This window comes from Nerophis ophidion, linkage group LG27 (genome assembly GCF_033978795.1).
Source record: "Nerophis ophidion isolate RoL-2023_Sa linkage group LG27, RoL_Noph_v1.0, whole genome shotgun sequence".
NCBI lineage: Eukaryota > Metazoa > Chordata > Actinopteri > Syngnathiformes > Syngnathidae > Nerophis > Nerophis ophidion.
In genome coordinates, this window is record NC_084637.1 from 9,321,709 (window position 1) to 9,349,153 (window position 27,445).

The following is a 27,445-nucleotide window of genomic DNA, read 5'->3' on the forward strand; positions in this document are numbered from 1 at the left end:
CAGAGTTTGGCACCTATGCTCTAGACCAGGGGTGCCCATTACGTCGATCGCGAGCTACCAGTCGACCGCAAGGGATGTGTCAGTCGATCTCCAGCCAGGCTTTTAAAAAAAATAGACCTAAAAATTAGTGATCATCAATCTTCACCAAGACGTCACTTAAATGACATTCACGGTACCGGGGGGTCTTGTGAGATGACGCTGGCTGCTGCAAGATCATTATTATGAAAATATGACCGAGAGGAAGGCGAGAAACACTTTTTATTTCAACAGACTCTCGCGCCGTACCTTCCGTCAAAACTCTAAAGGCCGACTGCACATTTCCTATCTTCACAATAAAAGCCCTGCTTCATGCTGCCTGCGCTAACTAAATACAGAGTCTCGGAAAACTGGCGTGCACAAGCGATCCCTCAGAACATCACTTGTGCACGCCAGCTTTCCGAGACTCTTATTTTGTTAGCGCAGGCAGCATGAAGCAGGGCTTTTATTGTGAAGATAGGAAATGTGCAGTCGGCCTTTAGAGTTTTGACGGAAGGGACGGCGCGAAAGTCTGTTGAAATAAAAAGTGTTTCTCGCCTTCCTCTCTGTCATTTTTTCATAATAATGAACCGGCAGCAGCCAGCGTCATCTCACAAGACCCTCGGGTGCCGTGAATGTCAATCAAGCAAGCTACGGAATTTGCCGCCAATGTTTTTCTTGTAAAGTGTATGGAAGCTGGACGAATTAGATGCCAAAAACCAACCACTTTCATGTGGTATTGTACAGAAAGGACAACTTTTTTTCTCCTCCATTTGAAAATGTGGGCGTTATCATCATTACTGTCTGATTCCAATCAATGCAAGTCATCAGAATCAGGTAATACACCAACTTATATTCTTGTCTTCGTGAAAGAAAGACATCTATATGTGTTACACATGCTTGTATTATCATTAAACACATTTAACTTGTTTACAAAAATGTCTCTTTCATAAATAAATAAATATAAATGATTTATATAAATGAGGTAAATCCCCTCGAGTTGGTCAATTGAAAAGTAGCTCGCCTGCAGAAAAAGTGTGGGCACCCCTGCTCTAGACAACGGCACGTTATTTGCAGACTATAATTACTGGTTTGCAAAAAATATTTTCAACCCACATAGGGGAAAATAGATAATCTCCCACGGCACACCAGACAGTATCAGTGGTTGAAAAACACTGCTCTAAAACACTTGACTAGCGACAACAATTTCCTAACCCGGATAGTAGAACGGGATCCGGGTTTGAGCACCAAACCCACACTAACTGACGACCTGTCATGCGGCTGTGAATGGCACTCACCTTTGCAGATAAGACCCTCCTTTGTGATGGCCTGCTTGCATATATCACAGCTCTTGGCCTTCTTGAATGGCTTCAGCTTGAAGGCGTGCGTGTGGACTCCCTCCAACTCGTCAGACTGAAAAGACACAGAGAACAAAACAAAAAAAAAGTCATCATCACACCGTGTGATCGCCTCAGCTTTTGTATATTTGTATACAGTGTTGGGGAGAAACAGGAGCGGCAGAGTCCCGAGTAATAATAGAATCAATCAATCAATGTTTACTTATATAGCCCTTAATCACTAGTGTCTCAAAGGGCTGCACAAACCACTACGACATCCTCGGTAGGCCCACATAAGGGCAAGGAAAACTCACACCCAGTGGGACATCGGTGACAATAATGACCCAGTGGGACGTCGGTGACAATGATGACTATGAGAACCTTGGAGAGGAGGAAAGCAATGGATGTCGAGCAGGTCTAACATGATACTGTGAAAGTTCAATCCATAATGGATCCAACACAGTCGCGAGAGTCCAGTCCAAAGCGGATCCAACACAGCAGCGAGAGTCCCGTTCACAGCGGAGCCAGCAGGAAACCATCCCAAGCGGAGGCGGATCAGCAGCGCAGAGATGTCCCCAGCCGATACACAGGCAAGCAGTACATGGCCACCGGATCGGACCGGACCCCCTCCACAAGGGAGGGGGGGACATAGGAGAAAAACAAAAGAAACGGCAGATCAACTGGTCTAAAAAGGGAGTCTATTTAAAGGCTAGAGTATACAAATGAGTTTTAAGGTGAGACTTAAATGCTTCTACTGAGGTGGCATCTCGAACTGTTACCGGGAGGGCCTTCCAGAATACTGGAGCCCGAACGGAAAACGCTCTATAGCCCGCAGACTTTTTTTGGGCTTTGGGAATCACTAATAAGCCGGAGTCCTTTGAACGCAGATTTCTTGCCGGGACATATGGTACAATACAATCGGCAAGATAGGATGGAGCTAGACCGTGTAGTATTTTATACGTAAGTAGTAAAACCTTAAAGTCACATCTTAAGTGCACAGGAAGCCAGTGCAGGTGAGCCAGTACAGGCGTAATGTGATCAAACTTTCTTGCTCTTGTCAAAAGAACAAAAGAATAAAATGCTCATTTCAGTTCAGTTTATTTGGAACATGCATTCCATGCAATGTAAGGCATCACATATTTCCAGTCGTTTCATTGCAGCAAATCAGAAAAGGAGTAGGAAGAAGCAGAGCTTATTTAATCCTACCCCTTTTCATACCATTGCAATGTTATCCAATATCCTTGTTCTCTGTAATAGAACACTGAACAAATAATGAATAAATAATATAACATAGCAAACAAACAAATATTAAATACCTAAATAATCTTTGCCGCAATAAATAAAAAAGGGGAAACATTCTTGTTTGTCATTTCTTTGTGATCATGTTGTTGCGGCGCACGCGCAGTCTGCGTCTCCCTCCTCTGCGGATCCACCCGGCCCCGATCGCGCTGAGCGCTGCACGCCCACGCAACTTCGAGCCTGCAGACCATCAGTCAATCTGCACACCTGAGACTGATGAGGATAAGCTGAATAAAGGGACCGGTGGACCCGAGGTTCGGCGCGGGAACTCAGTTTTTCATAGTGTACCTGTTTTCCTTCCGTCGCCCTGAATTTCGACTGCCTCCCTCGTTCCTTGAATCCTCGCTCGCCCCATGACTCTGACGCCTCTCTGTGCATGCCCCATGGACTGCCTCGTTCCTTCGCTCCTCATTCAACATGTACGGCGACACTTAACAGCTAATCTGCACACATAGTCACACACATTAGAGATGCGCCAATAGGCAATTATATCATCCGCAACCGCGTCACCAAAGTCGTCATCCACCCGAACCAACATTTTATCAGAAACGCACCCGCCCGCTGAAATACATCGGAGGTTGGCCACCTTTACCACTCACAGAGCTATTTAAACCTGTTTCCCAGAGTAACGGAGACAATTGGAGCCGCTGAAGTTCTTGCGATAATCCAATTGGCGTTCATCCTGATGACAAGGATATGGGCGTGCTGGGAAGCCATTGCCTTTGACACCTTCAACATGTACACACCGATTGTTAGTCTGGCAACATGTTGTGTGCAGCTTCCGCAATCACACGTACGAGATTGAAAGGCATACTGGGGGACACAGAGTACACTGATGGTTGTGATATAAACAACTTTAACACTTACTAGTATGCGCCACGCTGTGAAGCCACACCAAACAAGATTGACAAACACATTTCGGGAGAACATCCTCACAGTAACACAACATAAACGCAACACAACAAATACCCAGAAGCCTTTGTATCCGTGACAAATGCTGAATATATTTTACACCCCCGCGCCCCCAACCCCGCCCACCTTACCGACGCACGGTGTGTATAAAATGGTCAGGATACAAAGGATTCTGGGTATTTGTTGTGCTGCGTTTATGTTGTGTTACTGGATGTCCTCCCGAAATGTGTTTGTCAATCTTGTTTGGTGTGGCTTCACAGCGTGGTGCATATTACTTAGTGTTAAAATTGTTTATATCACAACCATTAGTGTACTCTGTGTCACCCAGTATGCCTTGCAGTCGTGTGCGTGTTGCTGCAGAAGCTACACAACAACATGTTGCTGGACTGACAAGCAGATCGGACATGCTGTAGAGGGCAACAAAGGCAATGACTTCATAGCCCGCCCTAATACTTATTATCTGGGTGACTGCCGGTAGTCATTCTAGAGAATATTAGCGTCTCCTATTGACTTCTTCGCTTTGTGACACGGGTCTTAAATGGCTCTTTGAATGGCAAAGGATACCGACCCCTGAACCATGTATATCAAATATTTCCGGATGATTCAACCGCCACCCGCCCGAATCTAAGTAAAATCTATTTTTTCGTCATGTCACCCGCCCGACCAGCGGTTTATCCGCGGACCCCGAAGATGAGACCGCAAACCGCGCATCTCTAACACACATACACTCTTGGATTTTGTCACACACCATTCTATAGTTTATTAGTATTGTTAATTATTATTATTATACGTATGTATATATGTTTACTATATACATAATAAATCTTTGGACATTACCACCTCCTGGTGTCCGTCTGCCGTCATCTCCCTTGCAAATCATAACACATGTTTTGTTTAGTTGTGTTAGATTACTTCAAGACTCCATTAGTTCCTGTTTTTTTACTCCATTGTTTTGTTTCCATGCCTACCAATCAGTTCACCTATAGCTTGGTCCAATTTGTTATATATTCTAACAAAGTGCAAAAATGGATTTTAACCTTTTTAAAACATGTCATCTAAATTCTAAAATTAAATTTAATCAGGAAAAATTACTAATGTTCCGTAAAATATTTTTTAAATTTTTTCAAAAAGATTCGAATTAGCTAGTTTTTCGCTTCTTTTTTCAGTTGAATTTTGAATTTTAAAGAGTCGAAATTGAAGATAAACTATGTTTCAAGATTTAATTTAAATGTTTTTCCTGTTTTCTCCTCTTTTAAACCGTTCAATTAAGTGTTTTTTCATCATTTATTCTCTACAAAAAACCTTCCGTAAAAGGAAAAAAAATGTACGACGGAATGACAGACAGAAATACCCATATATATATATATATATATATATATATATAAAAGGTAAATTGAGCAAATTGGCTATTTCCGGCAATTTATTTAAGTGTGTATCAAACTGGTAGCCCTTCACATTAATCAGTACCCAAGAAGTAGCTCTTGGTTTCAAAAAGGTTGGTGACCCCTGATCTAAATCCTCATCCTCTTTGAATAAAAATTGCTAAATTTACACATCTCCTGATCAAATTGAGTGCAGAAACCAGGCTGTGGCAAGTTCCTTTCATAAACTGGCTTGTAGGGTTGTACGGTATACCAGCATTAGTATAGTACCCCGATATTAAGGAATAATATTCGGTACTATAGCGCCTTCTCCACCGCCCCCGTCATCGTCACGTTATGTCATTTGGGGTTGACGAGCGTATTTGGCAGCGCACAGACACAGAGTACTTACAAACAGACACAGTGTGTAGACAGAAAAGGGAGAATGGACGCATTTTGGCTTAAAAACTAAAGATAAAGGTGAAGTTATAACACTGAAACGCCCTCAGGAAGAGGTGCTTTAAGACATGGCTAGCTAGCGGCTAAAGACCAGCAGCAGTCGGCAGTGTTGTAGCTTCTTCCGAATCACTAATCCTCGCCTCCATGGCGACAAATAAAGTAAGTTTCTTACAAGAATCATCCCTGCAGGACGAAGAATAGCAAAACATGTTTCACTACACACCGTAGCTCAAAGGTTTTAAAATGTAAACAAATGCAATTGGTGGATCTACACTTAACATCCGCTGTAATGATACTAAGTACAGGACTGTATCTAGTCGATGCTACTAACATCGTAATACTAGTAGCATGAAAAATTTACATTATGTTTATAAACTCAGGAAAAATGTCCCTGGACACATGAGGACTTTAAATATGACCAATGTATGATCCTGTAACTACTTGGTATCGGATTGATAACCAAATTTGTGGTATCATCCAAAACTAATATGGAGTATCAAACAACAGAAGAATAAGTGATTATTACATTTTAACAGAAGTGTAGATAGAACATGTTAAAAGAGGAAGTAAGCAGATGGACACAGCGTGAAGGTAGGAAATTAAGATTTATTTACACTAACAAAAAAAAAAAATTAGGAACAGAAACACTTGCACAAGGCACTAAAGACAAAACAAACAGAACTAGCATGGGAGCTAGAAGGAACTAAAGACGCTAGCATGTGAGCTAGGGAATAAACAAAAGAATAGCGTGGAAGCTAACAAGTACAAAAATAGTCTTTTACCACAATCGGGAATCAGCGTCGTCACCTGTTGTATGGAACAGAACCTAGAATGCGAGAGCGAGTAAACGAAAAAGGCAGGCTTAAATAAGGAGAGTCATTACGAGGCAGGTGCGCGTCAAAAACAAAAGGCAGGTGACACTAACGCGTAACTATGGCAACGGAACAAAACAGGAAGTGCCGCCAGGAACTAAGGAAGTCAAATAACAGAACACGATACAAAGATGGAACAAAAACAGAATATGACATGATCCAAGTAGTGGATTATGACACTTTGTTTGTTTACTTACTAATAAAAGACAAGTTGTCTAGTACAGGGGTCGGGAACCTTTCTGGCTGAGAGAGCCATACAAGCCAAATATTTTTAAAAGTATTTCCGTGAGAGCCATATAATTTATTTATTTTTAACACTGAATACAACTAAATGCGTGCATTTTTAAGAAAGACCAACATTTTTAGAGTGTAATAAGTATCTTATTCTTTCTAATAACATTGTTATTCTGAGGCCAACCAAAAATAAATAAAATACTTCTTACCATTAATCCGACTTCTTGAACAGGTGCGGTAGAAACCGGATGGATGGATGAAAATGCGTGAGAATGTTTTATATTTTGAACGTTATTTTTGACACTGTGATTACCAGCGGAATTATTCATTACTTATCGTGTTAAGCAATGTCAGCTAAGATTTATCTGAGAGCCAGATGTAGTCATCTAAAGAGCCACAGGTTCCCTACCCCTGGTCTAGTATGTTCCCTATTTTATTTAAGGAAAAACTTGCAATAAGAAACATATATTTAATGTATCATAAGATTTTTGGGTCAAAATAAAGCCAATAATTTTTTTATTGGCTTAGCCAATAATTTTTTTTATTGGTTCCCAGGCCACATGGCCTGGGATCCCCCAAGAAGAGCTGGACGAAGTGGCTTGGGCTTCCCTACTTAGGCTGCTGCCCCCGTGACCCAACCTCGGATAAGCGGAGGAAGATGAATGGATGGATAAAGCTAACAGTGCACTTTTTTCTGGTCCCCTTTATTTAGAAAAGTACCGAAAAGTATCAAAAATAATTTCGGCACAACACTACTGGCTTGTAAGAATCGAACCTGTTTGCGTGCATGTCACCAAATTCATGTTTGGCCAAAAGATTAATTCTACACATTTTTATAGGCTACAACTTATAGAATGAAGTGAAGTGAATTATATTTATATAGCGCTTTTCTCTAGTGACTCAAAGCGCTTTACATAGTGAAACCCAATATCTAAGTTACATTTTAAACCAGTGTGGGTGGCACTGGGAGCAGGTGGGTAAAGTGTCTTGCTCAAGGACACAACGGCAGTGACTAGTATGGCGGAAGCGGGAATCGAACCTGCAACCCTCAAGTTGCTGGCACAGCCGCTCTACCAACCGAGCTATGCCGCCGAATGATGTCTTTCATGTAAATGTGACATCATTCCTCTCACTTATCGGACAACAACATGCTACTTCTCCTCACCATGAAGTGGAAGGCGGCTGGTACAAAAACATTTCCTGTTTTCCTTATAAGGACTCTAATCTAATGACTAATTAATTGGGAAGGGGAGAAAAAAAACCTCAAAGCAGCAAAATACTGTGACGTGTGCGTGTATATGTGTGTGTGTGTTTGGGATATTCCTCCAGGATAGAGCATAGCATCTCGAGAAAACAACACCTTTGGCTTTCCTTTCAGAGTAAAGCTGAGCAAAAAAAAAAATCCCTCCTGGACGTAATGTTCCTTCTCCCGAAATGTCATTTGCCCATCATTCTTTTCCCGGAGCGGCCTCTTCACGAGTCACGGCTGCGATGTCATATCCGTTGTGTGTTTGTGCAGCTTCAACGAGCCAGGACTCATGGAAGTATTCTAAACCTGTTCACCTGCTTTAAAGTGTCCCAATTAAAAAAATGATAGCTCATTAGGGATGAGTACTTTTTTACATTTAAAGTCCATACAGGACCTGGGAATAGATACCGATGTTCAGCACTACTAATTTGTGTGTTTGTTGAATGGGTTAATAAGTCGTAATTGTTTAAAAATACAATTTTGTGTTTTGTCTTTCGCCTTGTCTCTGCTTCGTCTGCGTGCTGTCGTCTTATATGCGTTGAGGTCTTTGCAGTCCTTGGCTGTTAGCGAGCTAAAACAAAGATAAATAAATAAATGGGTTGTACTTGTATAGCGCTTTTCTACCTTCAAGGTACTCAAAGCGCTTTGACACTACTTCCACATTTACCCATTCACACACACATTCACACACTGATGGAGGGAGCTGCCATGCAAGGCGCCGACCAGCACCCATCAGGAGCAAGGGTGCAGTGTCTTGCTCAGGACACAACGGACGTGACGAGGTTGGTTCTAGGTGGGATTTGAACCAGTGACCCTCGGGTTGCGCACGGCCACTCTTCCACTGCGCCACGCCGTCCCCAACATATAGATAACATCTGCGGCTGAGGCCACCCCTCAGACAAGAAATTTCATCCTTGCACAGATACAAAAGTCTAACTTGAGCACAATAGCTAAAAATTATAGCAACAGACTTTAAAGCATACTAAAGTTGTGTGATAAAATACACATGATTATTCTAACACTGGCACATTCAACTTAATGGCAAACACTACTTCCTGGCTCGGATAGCGGACTGCTGTCAACACGCGACTGCAAGCTAACGTCTTGGCATTATAAGTGCATGTAGAGTCAACCATATATCCATCCATCCATCCATCATCTTCTGCTTATCCGAGGTCGGGTCGCGGGGGCAGCAGCCTAAGCAGGGAAGCCCAGACTTCCCTCTCCCCAGCCACTTCGTCCAGCTCTTCCCGGGGGATCCCGAGGCGTTCCCAGGCCAGCCGGGAGACATAGTCTTCCCAACGTGTCCTGGGTCTTCCCTGTGGCCTCCTACCAGCTGGACGTGCCCTAAACACCTCCCTAGGGAGGCGTTCGGGTGGCATCTTGACCAGATGCCCGAACCACCTCATCTGGCTCCTCTCGGTGTGGAGGAGCAGCGGCTTTACGTAGAGCTCCTCTCGGATAGCAGAGCTTCTCACCCTATCTCTAAGGGATAGTCCCACCATATAATAACCATTAAATAACCATATAATGCTTGCAAATGAAATTCAAAGTGTAGGAAAACAAGATATTGTTGCACTTGTAACGCGAAAGCAAGACGACTTGAATTATCTTTGACACGTTTTCCATTCGGGCTCCAGTACTCTGGAATGCCCCCCCGGTAACAGTTTGAGATGCTACCTCAGTAGAAGCATTTAAGTCTCACCTTAAAACTCATCTGTATACGCTAGCCTTTAAATAGACCTCCTTTTTAGACCAGTTGATCTGCCGCTTCTTTTCTTTTTTCTCCTATGTCCCCCCCCTCCCTTGTGGAGGGGGTCCGATCCGATGACCATGGATGAAGTACTGGCTGTCCAGAGTCGAGACCCAGGATGGACCGCTCGTCGGGACCCAGGATGGACCGCTCGCCTGTGTATCGGTTGGGGACATCTCTACGCTGCTGATCCGCCTCCGCTTGGGATGGTTTCCTGTGGACGGGACTCTCGCTGCTGTCTTGGATCCGCTTTGAACTGAACTCTCGCGGCTGTGTTGGAGCCACTATGGATTGAACTTTCACAGTATCATGTTAGACCCGCTCGACATCCATTGCTTTCGGTCCCCTAGAGGGGAGGGGGGTTGCCCACATCTGAGGTCCTCTCCAAGGTTTCTCATAGTCATCATTGTCACTGGCGTCCCACTGGGTGTGAATTCTCCCTGCCCACGGGGTGTGAGTTTTCCTTGCCCTTTTGTGGGTTCTTCCGAGGATGTTGTAGTCGTAATGATTTGTACAGTCCTTTGAGACATTTGTGACTTAGGGCTATACAAATAAACATTGATTGACACACAAAAACGTGTGCGCCGTTTATTCATCAAAGAGCAGACTAAAGACTTCTTACATCAAGCTACTCCAAACCCCACATTTGGGTAAATCTAAATTAAAGGGGCCACACCGAATTATTCACTCTTACAGTCGTGCTCATAAGTTTACAAACCCTGGGAGAATTTATGATTTATTGGCCATTCTTCAGAGAATATGAATGATAAACACAAAAACCTTTCTTCCACTCATGCTCGATGGTTGTGTGAAGCTATTTATTGGCAAACAACCGTGTTTACTCTTTTTAAATCAAAATGACAAAAGAAAGTACCCAAATGACCCTTATAAAAGTTTACATACCCCAGTGAATTTGATCTGATAACATGCACAAAAGTTGACACAAACACGTTTGAATGGCTAATCCAGGTTCCAATAATCACCTGTGACATATTTGTTTGTAATTAATGTGGGTGTATAAAAGGTCAGTGAATTTATGGGCTTCTGACAGACCATTGCATCTTTCATCCAGTCCTGCACATAGGTTTATGGATCCTGAGTCTTGGGGAAGGCTAAATAATTGTCAAAGGATCTGCGAGAAAAGGTAATTGAACTGCATAAAACAAGAAAGGGGTATAAAAAGATATCCAAGGAATTGATAATGCTAAACTGCAGTGTTCAAACGCTGATTAAGAAGTGGAAAATGAGGGATTCAGGTAGACCAGGTAAGATTTCAGCCACCACTGCCAGGAAAATTGATAAAGATGCAAAAAATAAAAATAAAATCCACAAATAACTTCAGCTGAAATACAGGACTCTCTGAAAAAATTGTGGTGTGGTTGTTTCAAAATACACAATAAGGAGGCACTTGAAGAAAAATTAGCTGCATGGTCGAGTCAATCAATCAATCAATGTTTATTTATATAGCCCTAAATCACAAGTGTCTCAAAGGGCTGCACAAACCACAACGACATCCTCGGTAGAGCCTACATAAGGGCAAGGAAAAACTCACACCCAGAGTCGCCTGAAGAAAGCCATTTCTTCGCAAATGTTACAAAGTATCCCAATTACATTACGCCAAACAAGCCTCAAAACTTCTGGAACAAAGTAGTTTGGAGTGATGAGACCAAAATGTAACTTTTTGACCACTCGACCATGCAGCCCATTTTTCTTCAAGTGCCTCCTTATTGTGCATCTTGAAACCCCTTATACCCCTTTCCTGTTTTATGCGGTTCAATTACCTTTTCTCGCAGATCCTTTGACAATTCTTTTGCCTTCCCCATGACTCAGAATCCAGAAACATCTGTGCAGCACTGGATGAAAGATGCAATGGTCTGTCAGAAGCCCATAAACTCACTGACTTTTCATTAATTACAAACAAACAGGTCACAGGTGAGGATTGGAACCTTGATTAGCCATTCAAATCTGTTTGTGTCAACTTTTGTGCATGTTATCAGACCAAATTCACTGGGGTATGTAAACTTTTTTTCAGGGTCATTTGGGTACTTCCTTTTTTTCATTTTGATTTAAAAAGAGCAGAGGTGGGTAGTAACGCGCTACATGTACTCCGTTACATCTACTTGAGTAACTTTTGGGATGAATTGTACTTCTAAAAGTAGTTTTTATGCAACATACTTTTACTTTTACTTGAGTATATTTATAAAGAAGAAACGCTACTTTTACTCCGCTCCATTTATCTACAATCAGCTCGTTACTCGCTACTTTTTTTTTTTATCGATCTGTTAATGCACGCTTTGTTTGTTTTGATTTTTTCAGACACGCATTCAAAGTAGGAACTACGCACGCCTGCGTTTCACCAATCAAATGCAGTCACTGGTGACGTTGGACCAATCAAACAAAACCCGGCGGTCACGTGACCGTCACACGTCGAATCCGACCTAAAAAAGTTGAAAAACTTATTGGGGTGTTACCATTTAGTGGTCAATTGTGCAGAATATGTACTGTACTGTGCAATCTAATAATAAAAGTTTCAATCAATCAATCAAAAGTGTAAAGGAAAAAAGACAATTTTTATTTCAACCGTACTTTCCGTCAAAAGCCAAAAGACTGATCGCACAGTTCCTGTCTTCACAATAAAAGCGCCGCTCCATCGCGCCTGCGCTAACAAAATAAGAGTCTCCGAAAGCCAGCGCAAACAAGCTAACAAGCTACGGAGTTTGCCGCCAATGTATTTCTTGTCAAGTGTATAAAAACGAATATGGAAGCTGGACAAATAAGATGCCAAAAACCAACGACTTTCATGTGGTATTAGACAGAAAAGAGGAACTTGTTTTCTCCTCCATTTTGAAAATGTGGATATTACTGTCTGATTCCAATCAATGCAAGTCATCAGAATCAGGTAAAACACCAACTTATATTCTTGTCTTCATGAAAGATAGGAATCTATGTGTTAAACATGCATGTATATTCATTACAACACCTTTAACATGTCAAAAAAAACGGCTAAATAAATAACAATAAATTATATACTGTGTATATATATATATATATATATATATATATATATATATATATATATATATATATATATATGATATGTGTGTGTATGCATATATGAGGTAGATTACCTCGACTTGGTCATTTATTAAGTAATTGATTAACATTGAAAAACTTATCGGGGTATTTAGTGGTCAATTGTACAGAACATATACTGTACTGTGCAATCTACTAATACAAGTTTCAATCAATCAATCAATCAATCAATCAATCAATCAATCAATCAATCAATCAATCGATGAATGACTACTGAGCCTATGGTGCTGTTAAGTTATTGTGGCTCAATTTGCCTTAATTTTTTTATTTTAATGTATTATTATTTAATATGTGAATTGAAGTGAAGTGAATTATATTCATATAGCGCTTTTTCTCTAGTGACTCAAAGCGCTTTACATAGTGAAACCCAATATCTAATTTTTACATTTAAACCAGTGTGGGTGGCACTGGGAGCAGGTGGGTAAAGTGTCTTGCCCAAGGACACAACGGCAGGGACTAGGATGGCAGAAGCAGGGATCGAACCTGCAACCCTCAAGTTGCTGGCACGGCCGCTCTACCAACCGAGCTATACCGCCCCTATATATATTATTGTTTTAGTTGCTTAAGAGATATTCCTGGCTATGAATTTGCTGATTGCTAATTTTATGTTTTTGTGCATTATTTGTTGCCGTAATCATTAAACGAACAGGTTACTCATCAGTTACTCAGTACTTGAGTAGTTTTTTCACAACATACTTTTTACTTTTACTCAAGTAAATATTTGGATGACTACTCCTTACTTTTACTTGAGTAATAAATCTCTAAAGTAACAGTACTCTTACTTGAGTACAATTTCTGGCTACTCTACCCACCTCTGAAAAAGAGTAAACACAGTTGTTTGCCAATAAATAGCATCACACAACCATTACGCATGAGTGGAGGAAAGGTTTTTGTGTTGTCATTCATATTCTATGAAGAATGGCCAATAAATCCTAAATTCTCCCAGGGTTTGTAAACTTATGAGCACGACTGTAAGAGTGAATAATTCGGTGTGGCCCCTTTAATTTAGATTTACCCAAAGGTGGGGTTTTGAGTAGCTAGATGTAAGAAGTCTTTAGTCTGCTCTTTGATGAATCAACGGCGCACAAGTTTTTGTGTGTCAAAGATACTTCAAGTCGTCTTGCTTTCGCGTTGCAAGCGCAACAATTTCTTGTTTTCCTACACTTTTGAGTTACATTTGCAAGCATTAAATGGTTGAGTCTGCATGCACTTACAATGCCAAAACGTTAGATTGCAGTCGCGTGTCGACGGCAGTCTGCTATCCGAGCCAGAAAGTAGTCTTTGCCATTTAGTTGAATTTGCCAGTGTTAGAATAATCATGTACAAACTTTAGTATGCTTGAAGTCTGTTGCAATAGTTATTAGCTATTGTGCTCAAGTTAGACTTTTGTATCTGTGCAAGGATGAAACTTCTTGTCTGAGGGGTGGCCTCAGCCGCAGATGTTATCTTTGTTTTAGCTCGCTAACAGCCAAGGACTTCAAGGACCTCAACGCAGATAAGACGACAGCACGCAGACGAAGCGGAGACAAGGCAAAATCACAAAGCCCTCAGCACATTCCGTCACGTTTTGTGCGTCCTGGACCTGCTTTGCATAATATATGTGACCATTCCTTTTAGAGGCGGACTCAGTGATGTTGACTGTGGAACTCCTGAATAAATAGAGGGACGCGGGAGCTGAACCTCAGAGCGTAGGGCGAGACTGTGACTAAGTGTGCAGCTCCATGCGTTCTCCTCATGAGCTAAATTGAACTCTGTCTCTGCATGGTTCTTTGCTTTTCGTCTGATTAGTAGATGTCATCAGTGTTTGAACCTGACAGCCAGGTTTTTTTGGATGAATCCTACAAAGTGACCTACTCAGCGGCCTAGTGGCCGCCCTGAGATTGGTAGGTCGCAGGTTATAGTCATACCAAAGACTATAAAAATGTGACCCATTGCCTCCCTGCTTGGCACTCGGCATCAAAGGTTGGAATTGGGGGTTGAATCACCAAAAATGATTCCCGGGCGCGGCCATCACTGCTGCCCACTGCTCCCCTCACCTCCCAGGGGGTGAACAAGGGCGATGGGTCAAAAGCAGAGGGCATATTTCACCACACCTAGTGCGTGTGTGACAATCATCGGTACTTTAACTTTACTTTAACTTTATACAGTAATTATTACACACCAGCTGTTAAATTACTTAATTGTAGTTTTGCTTACAAAATGCGGAGGCGTTGAATTCAGCATGTACAATCGTGAATGCTCATCGATAGCATGTCTAAAGCAAACTTAGCTCATTTTCAAAGGGAAGTCTTAATGTACTTTTGTAGTGCTTATTTTGTTGGCATGGAAAATTGTGACACAACCCAGAGTTAGTGCGGTCAAATCCGCTCTAAGTGCTTGAATAGCTTATTTCTCCGCCAAGTGCTTGAGCCGGTGCAGAGTCTACAACCGGACGTGGCGTCACATTCAACAAAAAAATACCAAAATATAGTAATGTTTGGTTTTACATGAGGGCTTCACGGTGGAAGAGGGGTTAGTGCGTCTGCCTCACAATACGAAGTTCCTGCAGTCCTGGGTTCAAATCCAGGCTCGGGATCTTTCTGTGTGGAGTTTGCATGTTCTCCCCGTGAATGCGTGGGTTCCCTCCGGGTACTCCGGCTTCCTCCCACTTCCAAAGACATGCACCTGGGGATAGTTTAATTGGCAACAGTAAATTGGCCCTAGTGTGTGAATGTGAGTGTGAATGTTGTCTGTCTATCTGTGTTGGCCCTGCGATGAGGTGGCGACTTGTCCAGGGTGTACCCTGCCTTCCGCCCGATTGTAGCCGAGATAGGCGCCAGCGCCCCCCGCGACCCCGAAATGGAATAAGCGGTAGAAAATGGATGGATGGGGTTTTACAAGAATCGGTACCAATAAATGTATCCCCACAAAACAGAATAACTCAGTAATCTGTACCTGGTTGCCATGGCAACGGAGCTCCAACTATCCTCCTGGAGTTCAAATCCAGCATTTTCCAAACTTTTGTGAACTTTCATATAAACATCCATCCTTTATGCAGTCTTGCCCTCCCTTTAGAGACCCGGCAGAGAAAATTGAAAATTCTGTCGAGAAACAGAAAATGAATGTGGGAAGGATGAAAAAAAAAAAAAAAAAGAGGGAGATGGATAGTCAAAGAGCCGAGGATGGATGGCGAGGAAAGTAGGTGTTTCTCTGAGCCTTATAGACAGCCGGACCAATAAATCAAGCCTTGATGCTCCTCTCCCCTAGGTGCACTTAGCTAATGAAAAGCATCACTACCCTCCCTCGACCTCACTTACAGCCGAGATGAGAGACCATGAGGAATGCGGGATGGAGACAGCATCCAAAGGCACCGCTATGTCCTTTGGCAGCCCATGAACACAAATAAGTGCTGTCATGTATGAATGGCAACAAAGCATACTGTATTTTACGGACCATAGGGCGCACTGCCGATTAAATAATCTATTTTCGATCTTTTTTCATGTAAAAGGCGCCCCGGATTATACGGCGCATTAAAGGGAGTCGTATTAGTAATATTATTTTTCTAAATTAAAAAAACTCCCTTGTGGTCTACATTACGTGTCATGTGGTTCTTTAGTCAAAATATCTCATACTATATGTTTTACAGCTCATCGTCAAGTCACTTTCTGATGCGTCATTTTGTGGGCGGTCTTATTTACGTGTTTTCACCTTTGGCAGAGTCTCTTCTGTCTTTCTTTGATGTAGCGGTGTAGCGTGCAAGGACGGGAGTAGAAGAAATGTCAAAAGATGGAGCTAACTGTTTAAATGACATTCAGACTTTACTTCAATCAATCAATTAATCGATAAATCAATCAATGTTTACTTATATAGCCCTAAATCACTAGTGTCTCAAAGGGCTGCACAAACCACAACACAAACCACTACGACATCCTCGGTAGGCCCACATAGGGGCAAGGAAAACTCACACCCAGTGACAATGATGACTATGAGAACCTTGGAGAGGACGAAAGCAATGGATGTCGAGCGGGTCTAACATGATACTGTGAAAGTTCATCCATAATGGATCCAATACAGCCGCGAGAGTCCAGTCCAAAGCGGATCCAACACAGCAGCGAGAGTCCAATCCACAGCGGAACCAGCAGGAAACCATCCCAAGCGGAGGCGGATCAGCAGCGCAGGGATGTCCCAAGCCGATACACAGGCAAGCGGTCCATCCTGGGTCCCGACTCTGGACGAGCGGTCCATCCTGGGTCCCGACTCTGGACGAGCGGTCCATCCTGAATCCCGACTCTGGACAGCCAGTACCTCATCCATAGCCATCGGATCGGACAGGACCCCCTCCACAAGGGAGAGAGGGACATAGGAGAAAAAAAAAGAAACGGCAGATCAACTGGTCTAAAAAGGGAGTCTATTTGAAGGCTAGAGTATACAAATGAGTTTTAAGGTGAGACTTAAATGCTTCTACTGAGGTGGCATCTCGAACTGTTACCGGGAGGGCATTCCAGAGTACTGGAGCCCGAAATGAAAACGTTCTATAGCCTGCGGACTTTTTTGGGCTTTGGGAATCAAAGGCCGGAAATGTCATAACGGAGGGGGGGTTTGTTCTCCCGGGATGCAATCTGACTATTACGGACAAAACTTGCAGGTAGGAACATATTTATTTACTCAAGAAAAGCGTTCCGTTCAAATGAGAAGCAAACGAACAAAATAATTTAACGCAGAAAAACATAGAAGCTAAACACTTAACATGCACTATGGCATGGAACAAACAAGACTTACTGTGGCATGAAAACGAGCAGCATGAACTATGGCATCGCATGAAACAAGCAAAAGGAAAGCGTGCCGTTAACACGAGAAGCTATCGAACAAAAAAACTTAATGCAGGAAACATAGAAGCTAAACACTTAACATGGACTATGGCATGGAACAAACAAGACTTACTGTGGCATTAAAACGAGCAGCATGAACTATGGGATCGCATGAAACAAGCAAAAGGAAAGCGTGCCGTTCGCACGAGAAGCTAAAGAACCACAACTTGGCACTGGAATCATGAACAAGGAAACTAACTAGCTGTGGTATCAACAAACAAGACTTACGTGGACCAGGCATGAAGCGAACATTCGACTGACTGGCAAAAGCAGGCTTAAATAGTGCCTCTGATTAGACACAGGTGAGCGTCAATAAGCAGCCATGGCAACCAAACCAAACTCAGATGTGTCACAAACAGGAACTTAGAGACCAAAACTAACAGAAAACACAAAAACATGATTCGGACCACGGATCATGACAGGAAATGTGTCCCGTGAAAAAACGTCCGACCGAAACTCTAATAACTAAAGTTCCTTGGGTAAATAATGTAAACTCACTACACCGGTACGTTTTAGCGCTTTCATGGCGAGTTTATTGATGGATATAAGTAAGAAATTTACACTACTTTATAGTAGAAACGGCAACAGTTGATGATGAATGTCCCATAACAAGAAGATAGGAAATGGATAGTCAAAGAGCCGAGGATAGAATGCAAGGAAAGTAAGTGTTTATCTGAGCCTTACAGACAGCCGGACCAATAAATTGAGCTTTGATGCTCCTCTCCCCTAGGTGCGCAACCGGAAATGTGTCCCGTAAAAAAAAACGTCCGACCGGAACTCTAATAACTAAAGTTCCTTCGGTGAATAATGTAAACTCACTACGCCGCTATGTTTTAGCGCTTTCATGGCGAGTTTATCGACAGATATAAGAACTTTACACTACTTTATAGTAGAAATGGCAACAGTTGAGGTTGAATGTCCCATATCAAGAAGACGGAGAAAAGGAAGTCTATTCTTTGTCGTCCACACGGACTACAAAGGCGGACGCGTGCAATTTTTCAGGATTTATGCAGATCCCAAATGCAGATCAGCAGGTACCAGAAGGTAAGAAAAGTTGTTTTTTGCATAATTTTGTGAAACAAAACGCCAGATAATATGTCTTACCTTATACACACACCATAATAATACTCTTATGTTTAATGCGCCAACAATCCATCAATCGGTGCGGCTTCATAGCTTGCCTAAGTCGTACTAAAACATTTTAAATGGATTTTTGAGCACCGTGTGTAATGTTCTATATTTTTAATGGTTTACTTGAGTGATATTGCCTCTAACCGCTTGACTCTTATGTTTGACTGCCATCTACCGGTCACACTTATCATTACACCATGATCCAAATACAATTGTTTCAAGGTTGGTGAACAAAACCAGAATTATTCCGTACATTAGGCGCACTGTGCAGTTTTGAGGTGGAAAATAAGGATTTTAAGTGTGCCTTTTAGTCTGGAATAGGTGAATGAAATCCCACCACGACATTGGAGTTGAGCACAGACCTCAGCACTGTGACGATATCGTGTTATCGTCACAAAGACCCATGTTGTGCAGTGTTCGCTGGGTAAGAAATGAGATCTTACATTGTTTGCATACATGGAAAAAAAAACACACCCAAATCACACAGTCCGAAAACCCTTGAACTTGGCCACATATGGTTCTATTTGCAGCAGAGCTTTGGCTGGTGTTGTTGTAAAGACACTGATGTAATGTCCCTGCAGTCCATGAATCAGATTTAAAGTCTCCCAGGAACAATGACGAAACACTGAAGATTACGCTTGGAAATTGGAAACAGTCCGGTGCTGACTTGGGGAATGTGGTGTTATTTGAATGCAGTTTCACATCTTTAATGTGTGGTATGGACTTGTGTTGTCCTGATACCAAGATTTTAGTACCGGTGCCGGGATGTATTTTTGATACTTTTCGGTACTTTTGTAAATAAAGGGGACAACAACAAAATATTGCATTATTGGCTTTATTTGAACAAAAACATATGTTTCTTATTGCAAGTTTGTCCTTAAATAAAACAGTGGACATACAAGACAACTTGTCTTTTAGTACTAAGTAAACACACAAAGGCTCCTAATTAGTCTGCTGACATATTGTGTCATCCATCTTCTTCCGCTTACCCGAGGTCGGGTCGCGGGGGCAACAGCCTAAGCAGGGAAACCCAGACTTCCCTCTCCCCAGCCACTTTGTCTAGCTCTTCCCGGGGGATCCCGAGGCGTTCTGGGTCTTCCCCGTGGCCTCCTACCGGTTGGACGTGCCCTAAACACCTCCCTAGGGAGGCGTTCGGGTGGCATCCTGACCAGATGCCCGAACCACCTCATCTGGCTCCTCTCGATGTGAAGTAGCAGCGGCTTTACTTTGAGTTCCTCCCGGATGGCAGAGCTTCTCACCCTATTTTGCATTCTATTATTTTGTCAAAATTATTACGGACAAGTGGCAGAAAATAATTATTAATTTACTTGTTCACTTACTGTTAATATCTGCTTAATTTCGCATTGAACATGTTCTATCTACACTTCTCTTAAAATGTAATAATCACTTATACGTTTGTTGTTTGGATGCTTTACATTAGTTTTGGATGATACCACAAATTTGGGTTTCAATCCGATACCAAGTAGTTACAGGATCATACATTGGTCATATTCAAAGTCCTCCTGTGTCCAGGGACATATTTCCTAAGTTTATAAATGTTAAAAAAACGAAAGAATATGTGATGCTAAAAAACAACGATGTGGTCATAGTAGTATCGACTATATACGCTCCTGTACTTGGTATCATTACAGTGGATTTTAGCTGTACATCCACCAATGGCGTTTGTTTACATTTTGACGATATGTAGTGAAGCATGTTTAGGTATTCCTCGTCTTGTAGGGATGATACTTGTAAGAAACGTCCTTTATTTGTCGCCATGGAGGCGAAGATTAGTGATTTAGAAGTAGCTACAATACTGCAGACGGCGGATGGACTTTAGCAGCTAGCTAGCTAGCCATGTCTTAAAGCACCTGTTCCCGAGGGCATTTCAGTGTTATAACTTAACGTTTATTGTTAGTGTTTAAACCAGGGGCGTCGCCAGACATATTTCACTGGGGCACGTGCCCCACTGTTGATCTCCAGTGCCCCAGTAAAAAATTCACCAATAAAAAAAAAAACGCTTCAGAGTTTTAAGTCTACATAACATAGACAACAGCGCACATACTACTTAATATGGTAATTGATTGCTACTGTATTCAATCCACCAATGAGCACATGGCTAATTAATATGGTAATTTATTCACGTGTGGATCGAGACTTCCGTTGAGAGAGAGAGAGGATGCGAATCACTGCGTGAGGTAGGTAACGTTAGCCAACAACAATTTGTTAATTACATTATTTTGATTTTGATTTGACTCAAACTGTAACTCCTAGATGGATTTAAGAAAGTTATTCGCCCGCAGCAGGGAAGAAACAGCAAGGAATGAGAAATGTAAGTGAAGTCCTAGCTAGCTCGGCAACATCACTGTCTTAAGTTGATGCTAAGTTAGCTAACATTATTCCTTGTATCAAGACAAACATATTCATTTGCTGTACGAGCTGTCGGGGGAATTTCCAATGAACATGAAACATAATGTTGGTTATTGTCTGCTGCTTCTGCATCAATGATGATTTGAAGTAAGCATGTGTGAGTTGAGTGCTTCTCAAATGGTTTATCTTCAGGAAGAAAAACATTTTTCCATATCAAGTCGTGAGCCAAATTTTTAAATCGTTCAAGTTTACTTCACAGAAAAATAGCACAGTAGACTTGTCTTGTTAATCCGTGCGACTTTGACTAAAATAATCTTGTTTTGTCACCAGAAAAATGGCTACAGCTAAAGCATCTGGTTTTGTTTCCAGAAAAAATAGTAACATTTCTGTATTTGTTTTCAGAAAGATGGCTAAAAATATCGGGTTTTGTTGCCCCATTTAGATTTTTTAGAAATATATTTCCATGTCTGTCCTGAGTCCTCCTCCAACTTGTTAGTCGGTTTGCCTTTTGCTAAAATACTCACTAATAGTCACTAGAAAAAAGGCTAAAATGATCTGGTTTTGTTGCAACAATTTGATTTTTTTCTCCCTAAACTTATTTTTTTCATGCAAACATCTGACTGCGACTCACTGAAAATGACACACAATCCACTTTTATGTCACGAGCCAGCAGTTGGGAACCACTGGTCAACTGTATAACAGTTAATGTAATATTTCCATGTCTGTCCAGAGTGATTGACCACTTTGCAAAAATGAAAAGGAGACGTTACAGTTTACTTCTCAGAAAATGATTCCCTGAACGGACACACAACAGTTGTTCATTTATTCTACTACTGTGGCTTTATTGTTTTGTGTATATTTTATAGTTTTGTGTATCTGAAATAGGATTAGCAACATTGCCATATATGGAAATTAAATAATATGAAAGAACCCAGAGATGTAGGGGTGCTTTATTTTTTGTTTTTCTTTTGTAGATGTTAAATTTGCAGATGATTACTGCAATAAATAGTTCAAAAAGATTCATTGCTCTTCCTTTTTGCTTTTACTAGTAGCAGTTTAGAAGTCTGGAGTAAAAAAGTGCACAATGCATGAGTTAATTTCAGGTGGTTAATCAAAGATCCATACAACATAATCTGATATGATTTCATGGTTTAAAGCACTATTTATGTATTTTTTATGATAAATAAGTGCTAAAAATATTTTTGCTTGCGCGCTTTGCACGCTCACATGAAGTATTTGTGCCCCAGGTGTGCCCCAGTACAGTATTAGGTCTAGTGACGCCCCTGGTTTAAACCAAAATGCATCCGTTCTCCGCTTGATGGATTTTCGGAGCATTAAACATAGGAGTATTATTATAGTGTGTGTATGAGGTAAGACATTATCAGGCATTTTTTTTCCCCGCAATATTATGAAAAAAGCTAATTTCTTTCCTTTTGGTACCTGCTGATCTGCATTTGGGATCTGCATAAATCCTGAAAAATTGTGCGTACCAATGACAAAGTGGACATGCTTCCTCTTCTCCATCTTCTTGTTATGGGACATTCATCCTCAACTGTTGCCATTTCTACTATAAAGTCGTTTAAAGTTCTTACTTATATCTGTCAATAAACTCGCCATGAAAGCGCTAAAAACATACCGGTATAATGAGTTTACATTATTCACCCAAGGAACTTTAGTTATTAGTGTTCTGGTCGGACGTTTTTTTTTACGGGACACATTTCCGGCTGTGCACCTAGGGGAGAGGAGCATCAAGGCTCAATTTATTGGTCCAGGTGTCTATGAGGCTCAGAGAAACACCTACTTTCCTCGCCATCCATCCTCGGCTCTTTGACTATCCATCTCCCATCTTCTTGTTATGTGACATTCATCCTCAACCGTTGCCATTTCTACTATAAAGTAGTGTAAAGTTCTTACTTATATCTGTCAAACTCACCATGAAAGCGCTAAAACATACCGGTGTAGTGAGTTTAGATTATTCACCCGAGGAACTTTAGTTATTAGAGTTCCGGTCGGACGTTTTTTCAACGGACACATTTCCGGACTTGTTGTTGTTTCTGGACGAGGAGATGCTGCTTAGTTATTGATTGAAGTAAAGTCTGAATGTCATTAACACATTTAATACATCTTTTGACACTTCTTCCACTCCCATCCTTGCACGCTACACTGCTACAACAAAGATGACGGGAAGAAGACGCTGCCGAAGATGAAACTCGTAAATAAGACCGCCCACAAAACGGCGCATCCGAAAGATCTGTAAAACAATGATGAGAGGCGGAGCCGACGGGCCGACAGAGCGGCAGGGCACGCTGGAGCCCCGGCCCAAGATGGCGGCGAGGAGGCGGAGAAGTCGAGTGGGCGGCGAGGCGGGGCGTGCCGGGAACGACGCCACAATCGAGTTCAGGGGAGAAGGAGGAGAGAACGGGGGTGAAGGAGGTGGAGAGTCTGCAGAAGCACCAGGAAGCAAGACTTGAGAGACGGAGACGCGGCCGACTAAAGCTTGGACTGGAGAGCGAGAGTGGGGGAGCGAGACACGGAGAGCGAGCAGCAGGAGCGGCGACGGCGCAAAAGACTTGCTTTATTGTAAAAAATAAACGAGAGTCAAACCTGCTCAATCATGTCCTTCCTGGGTGGTCCATGGAACCCGCACGACGACAGTATGAGTCGTTCACACATAATCAATGCAACGTTTCTGTTGCGTTTCGGACGCATTTTGAATGCGTGAGTTGTCACCCCAGGATGCTACAGGACTTGGACCAGACGGGATTGCAGGTAGGAGCTTGTTTTAATATACAAAAATGATAAAATAACACTTGACAAAAGGTAAAGAAACGTCGTGCCTACGCACGGGAAGCTAAATGCTAATATTAGCAAGAGTCGAGTTCAGAATGTCAAATAGGGAACGACGTGCAGAAGGCGAGACTTAGCAGAGTAAATACAAAGTCGAATAACCAACGCAACTGTTGCATGGAGCAAACAAAACATCCAGGACGAACACAGGTAGCACGCAGGCTTAAATACTAAAATAATAATCAAAAACAGGTGTGCGTCAGAAAGTCAGTGCAGGTGGAGCATATTAAGTCGCCATGGTGATAAATACACACAAGGAAGTGCTGACAAAAAGGGATCGGAAGAGTCCAAAAATAACCAAAAGACACACAAAAAGGACTCAAGAACAAAACTATGTCCGATCCAGGAGGCGGATCGCGTCAATTTCGACCAAAGAAGTACCATTACATGCTATGCAAGTACTCCGCGATTGTGCGCTGCCGAACATGCTCCTCTGCTCGTAAACCAGCAATGTCATGAGTGGGGGAGCTGGGGGTACTTTTTAGAGGCGGTATAGTACCGAATATGATTCATTAGTATTGCGGTATTATCCTAATACCGGTGTACCGTACAACCCTAGTATGGATGGACACTGTGAGGACAGGGATAACAAAAAAAAAACGTAGTCCACAGAAACAAACATGCCCGTGAGCGAGCAAAGTCCTGCACGCCCAGGATTAAGAAAAAAAAGCAGTCACACCTGCTTTCAATTTGCCCCGAGATTGACATTCTGCCGGGAACAAAGGTTGTCTTTGTGAGACGACGACTGGGCCAATGAGAAGGAGGGCAAAAAAAAAAAACCCTGTGCATACCATATTGCGTGATGTCCAGCTAACATTAGCATGGCATTTCCTTCCATTTAAAGCTCATGGGTTTCTTTCAAAGCATAATTGCCCTCGCAATCAAATGAGCGACGTTGAAATAAATCCTCGAGGGGGCCCTCTCTGCACGCAGGTGGCTTGTCAAACATGTGAAATTAGCAGCAAGGCTAATACTGGTCAGCTCCCCGGCCTTTGCACTTGATTTTCCATACCAACAAGCCATCAATCCTGCATTGATGGTGTACCTTCGTGCACAGAGTTGGACTTGGTCTAGGGTTGTTTTCCCGAGGTGAAGTGAATGGAGTGGAAACGGCGTGAAGGTAGGTACATATTTAATTTATTTACTCATAAACTAAAAACAGGAACAAACAAAAAGCGCTCACAATGGAGGTAGAAAACTTGGGCTATGAAACAAAAGACTAGCACAAAGGCTACAAACTATAAACATGAAACATAAAACTTGCACTATGGCATGAATGACATAAACTTACATGGACAAAATCAATCAATCAATCAATGTTTATTTATATAGCCCCAAATCACAAATGTCTCAAAGGACTGCACAAATCATTACGACTACAACATCCTCGGAAGAACCCACAAAAGGGCAAGGAAAACTCACACCCAGTGGGCAGGGAGAATTCACATCCAGTGGGACGCCAGTGACAATGCTGACTATGAGAAACCTTGGAGAGGACCTCAGATGTGGGCAACCCCCCCTCTCTAGGGGACCGAAAGCAATGGATGTCGAGCGGGTCTAACATGATACTGTGAAAGTTCAATCCATAGTGGCTCCAACACAGCCGCGAGAGTTCAGTTCAAGCGGATCCAAGACAGCAGCGAGAGTCCCGTCCACAGGAAACCATCTCAAGCGGATCAGCAGCGTAGAGATGTCCCCAACCGATACAGGCGAGCGGTCCATCCTGGGTCCCGACGAGCGGTCCATCCTGGGTCTCGACTCTGGACAGCCAGTACTTCATCCATGGTCATCGGACCGGACCCCCTCCACAAGGGAGGGGGGGACATAGGAGAAAGAAAAGAAGCGGCAGATCAACTGGTCTAAAAAGGAGGTCTATTTAAAGGCTAGAGTATACAGATGAGTTTTAAGGTGAGACTTAAATGCTTCTACTGAGGTAGCATCTCGAACTGTTACCGGGAGGGCATTCCAGACCAGCATAGCAAGGCATGAAGCAGATAATCGAGGTCGTGAAGGAGGTGGTGTTGCCAGACTGACTACCTGGTAACTGTGGCTTAAATAATGAACATGATAAGCGAAAACAGGTGTGAGACAAGACAGGTGAACTGATTGGTTGTCATGGTAATCAGTTCAATTTTAGGACTAGATAGAACAATCCCATGATACAAAATAACCTGAGTTAAGTGGAAATAATAGGCTACCTCCTTCAGCGCTGCCTCAGAGCGGTTGTGGTGTTGGACCTGGTTGGGTGGGATTGCAAGATGGGGGTCAGAGAGGAGGAAGGGTAATGGTTGTCAGCTTCATTGGGGTCATCAGGTGGGCACCCTCCTTCACCGGCGTTTCAATGATAGGCCAACGACACCTCCAGAGGGCTCATCGGCAACACCTGGCGTCCCAGGTGAGCCCCCCTACGCTTTTAACCATTATGTGATGTAGGTCTTACTACATCCCCAGATGGTGTCTCTCCTCTTCACCCACAGCCACCGACTGGCTGTCTCTGCTGCTCCTGAGAGGGCTTTGATGGTGTTTCGCAGGGTTTGGCCTCGAACTACAGGTACAAAACTTGGGCCATGAAACAAAAAACTAGCACAAAGGCTATAAACTATAAACATGAAACATAAAACTTGCGCTATGGCATGAATGACATAAACTTATGTGGACAAAATGACCAGAATAGCAAGGCATGAAGCAGATAATCGAGGTCGTGAAGGAGGTGATGTTGCCAGACTGACTACCTGGTAACTGTGGCTTAAATAATGAACATGATAAGTGAAAACAGGTGTGAGACAAGACAGGTGAACTGATTGGTTGTCATGGTAACAAAACGGGGAGTGGAAAAAAAAAGGAACTTAGAGTCCAAAGGTCAAAAGCACCTGGTATTCCTAGGCAGTCTCCCATCCAAGTACTAACCGGGCCAGACACATTTGCAACCCATATTCAGTTGTATGCACTCCAAAGACAAAGATATTTGATGTTCCAACTCATAAACTCTATTTTATATTGCAAATAATGACTAACTTGGAATTTCATGGCTGCAACACGTACCAAAGTAGTTGGGAAAGGGCATGTTCACCACTGTGTTACATCACCTTTTCTTTAAACAACACTCAATAAATGTTTGGGAACTGAGAAAACTAATTGTTGAAGCTCTGAAAGTGGAATTCTTTCCCATTCTTCAATCAATCAATCAATCAATGTTTATTTATATAGCCCCAAATCACAAATGTCTCAAAGGACTGCACAAATCATTACGACTACAACATCCTCGGAAGAACCCACAAAAGGGCAAGGAAAACTCACACCCAGTGGGCAGGGAGAATTCACATTCAGTGGGACGCCAGTGACAATGCTGACTATGAGAAACCTTGGAGAGGACCTCAGATGTGGGCAACCCCCCCCCCTCTAGGGGACCGAAAGCGGGTCTAACATGATACTGTGAAAGTTCAATCCATAGTGGCTCCAAGACAGCAGTGAGAGTCCCGTCCACAGGAAACCATCTCAAGCGGATCAGCAGCGTAGAGATGTCCCCAACCGATACAGGCGAGCGGTCCATCCTGGGTCCCGACGAGCGGTCCATCCTGGGTCTCGACTCTGGACAGTCAGTACTTCATCCATGGTCACCGGACCGAACCCCCTCCACAAGGGAGGGGGGGACATAGGAGACAGAAA

The 27,445-nt window shown here is 42.6% G+C and overlaps 1 protein-coding gene across 4 annotated transcripts in view; it reads right to left on the reverse strand.

Moving 5' to 3' along the window:
• The window catches only part of tns1a (tensin 1a), a 243,707-nt gene that overhangs the window by 129,950 nt on the left and 86,312 nt on the right, over window positions 1-27,445 (reverse strand). For all 4 annotated transcript variants that reach the window (XM_061889475.1, XM_061889474.1, XM_061889472.1 and 1 more), the window contains one exon: window positions 1,314-1,428. In XM_061889475.1, the coding sequence (XP_061745459.1) occupies window positions 1,314-1,428 (115 nt within the window). The remainder of the gene's footprint in view (window positions 1-1,313; window positions 1,429-27,445) is intronic.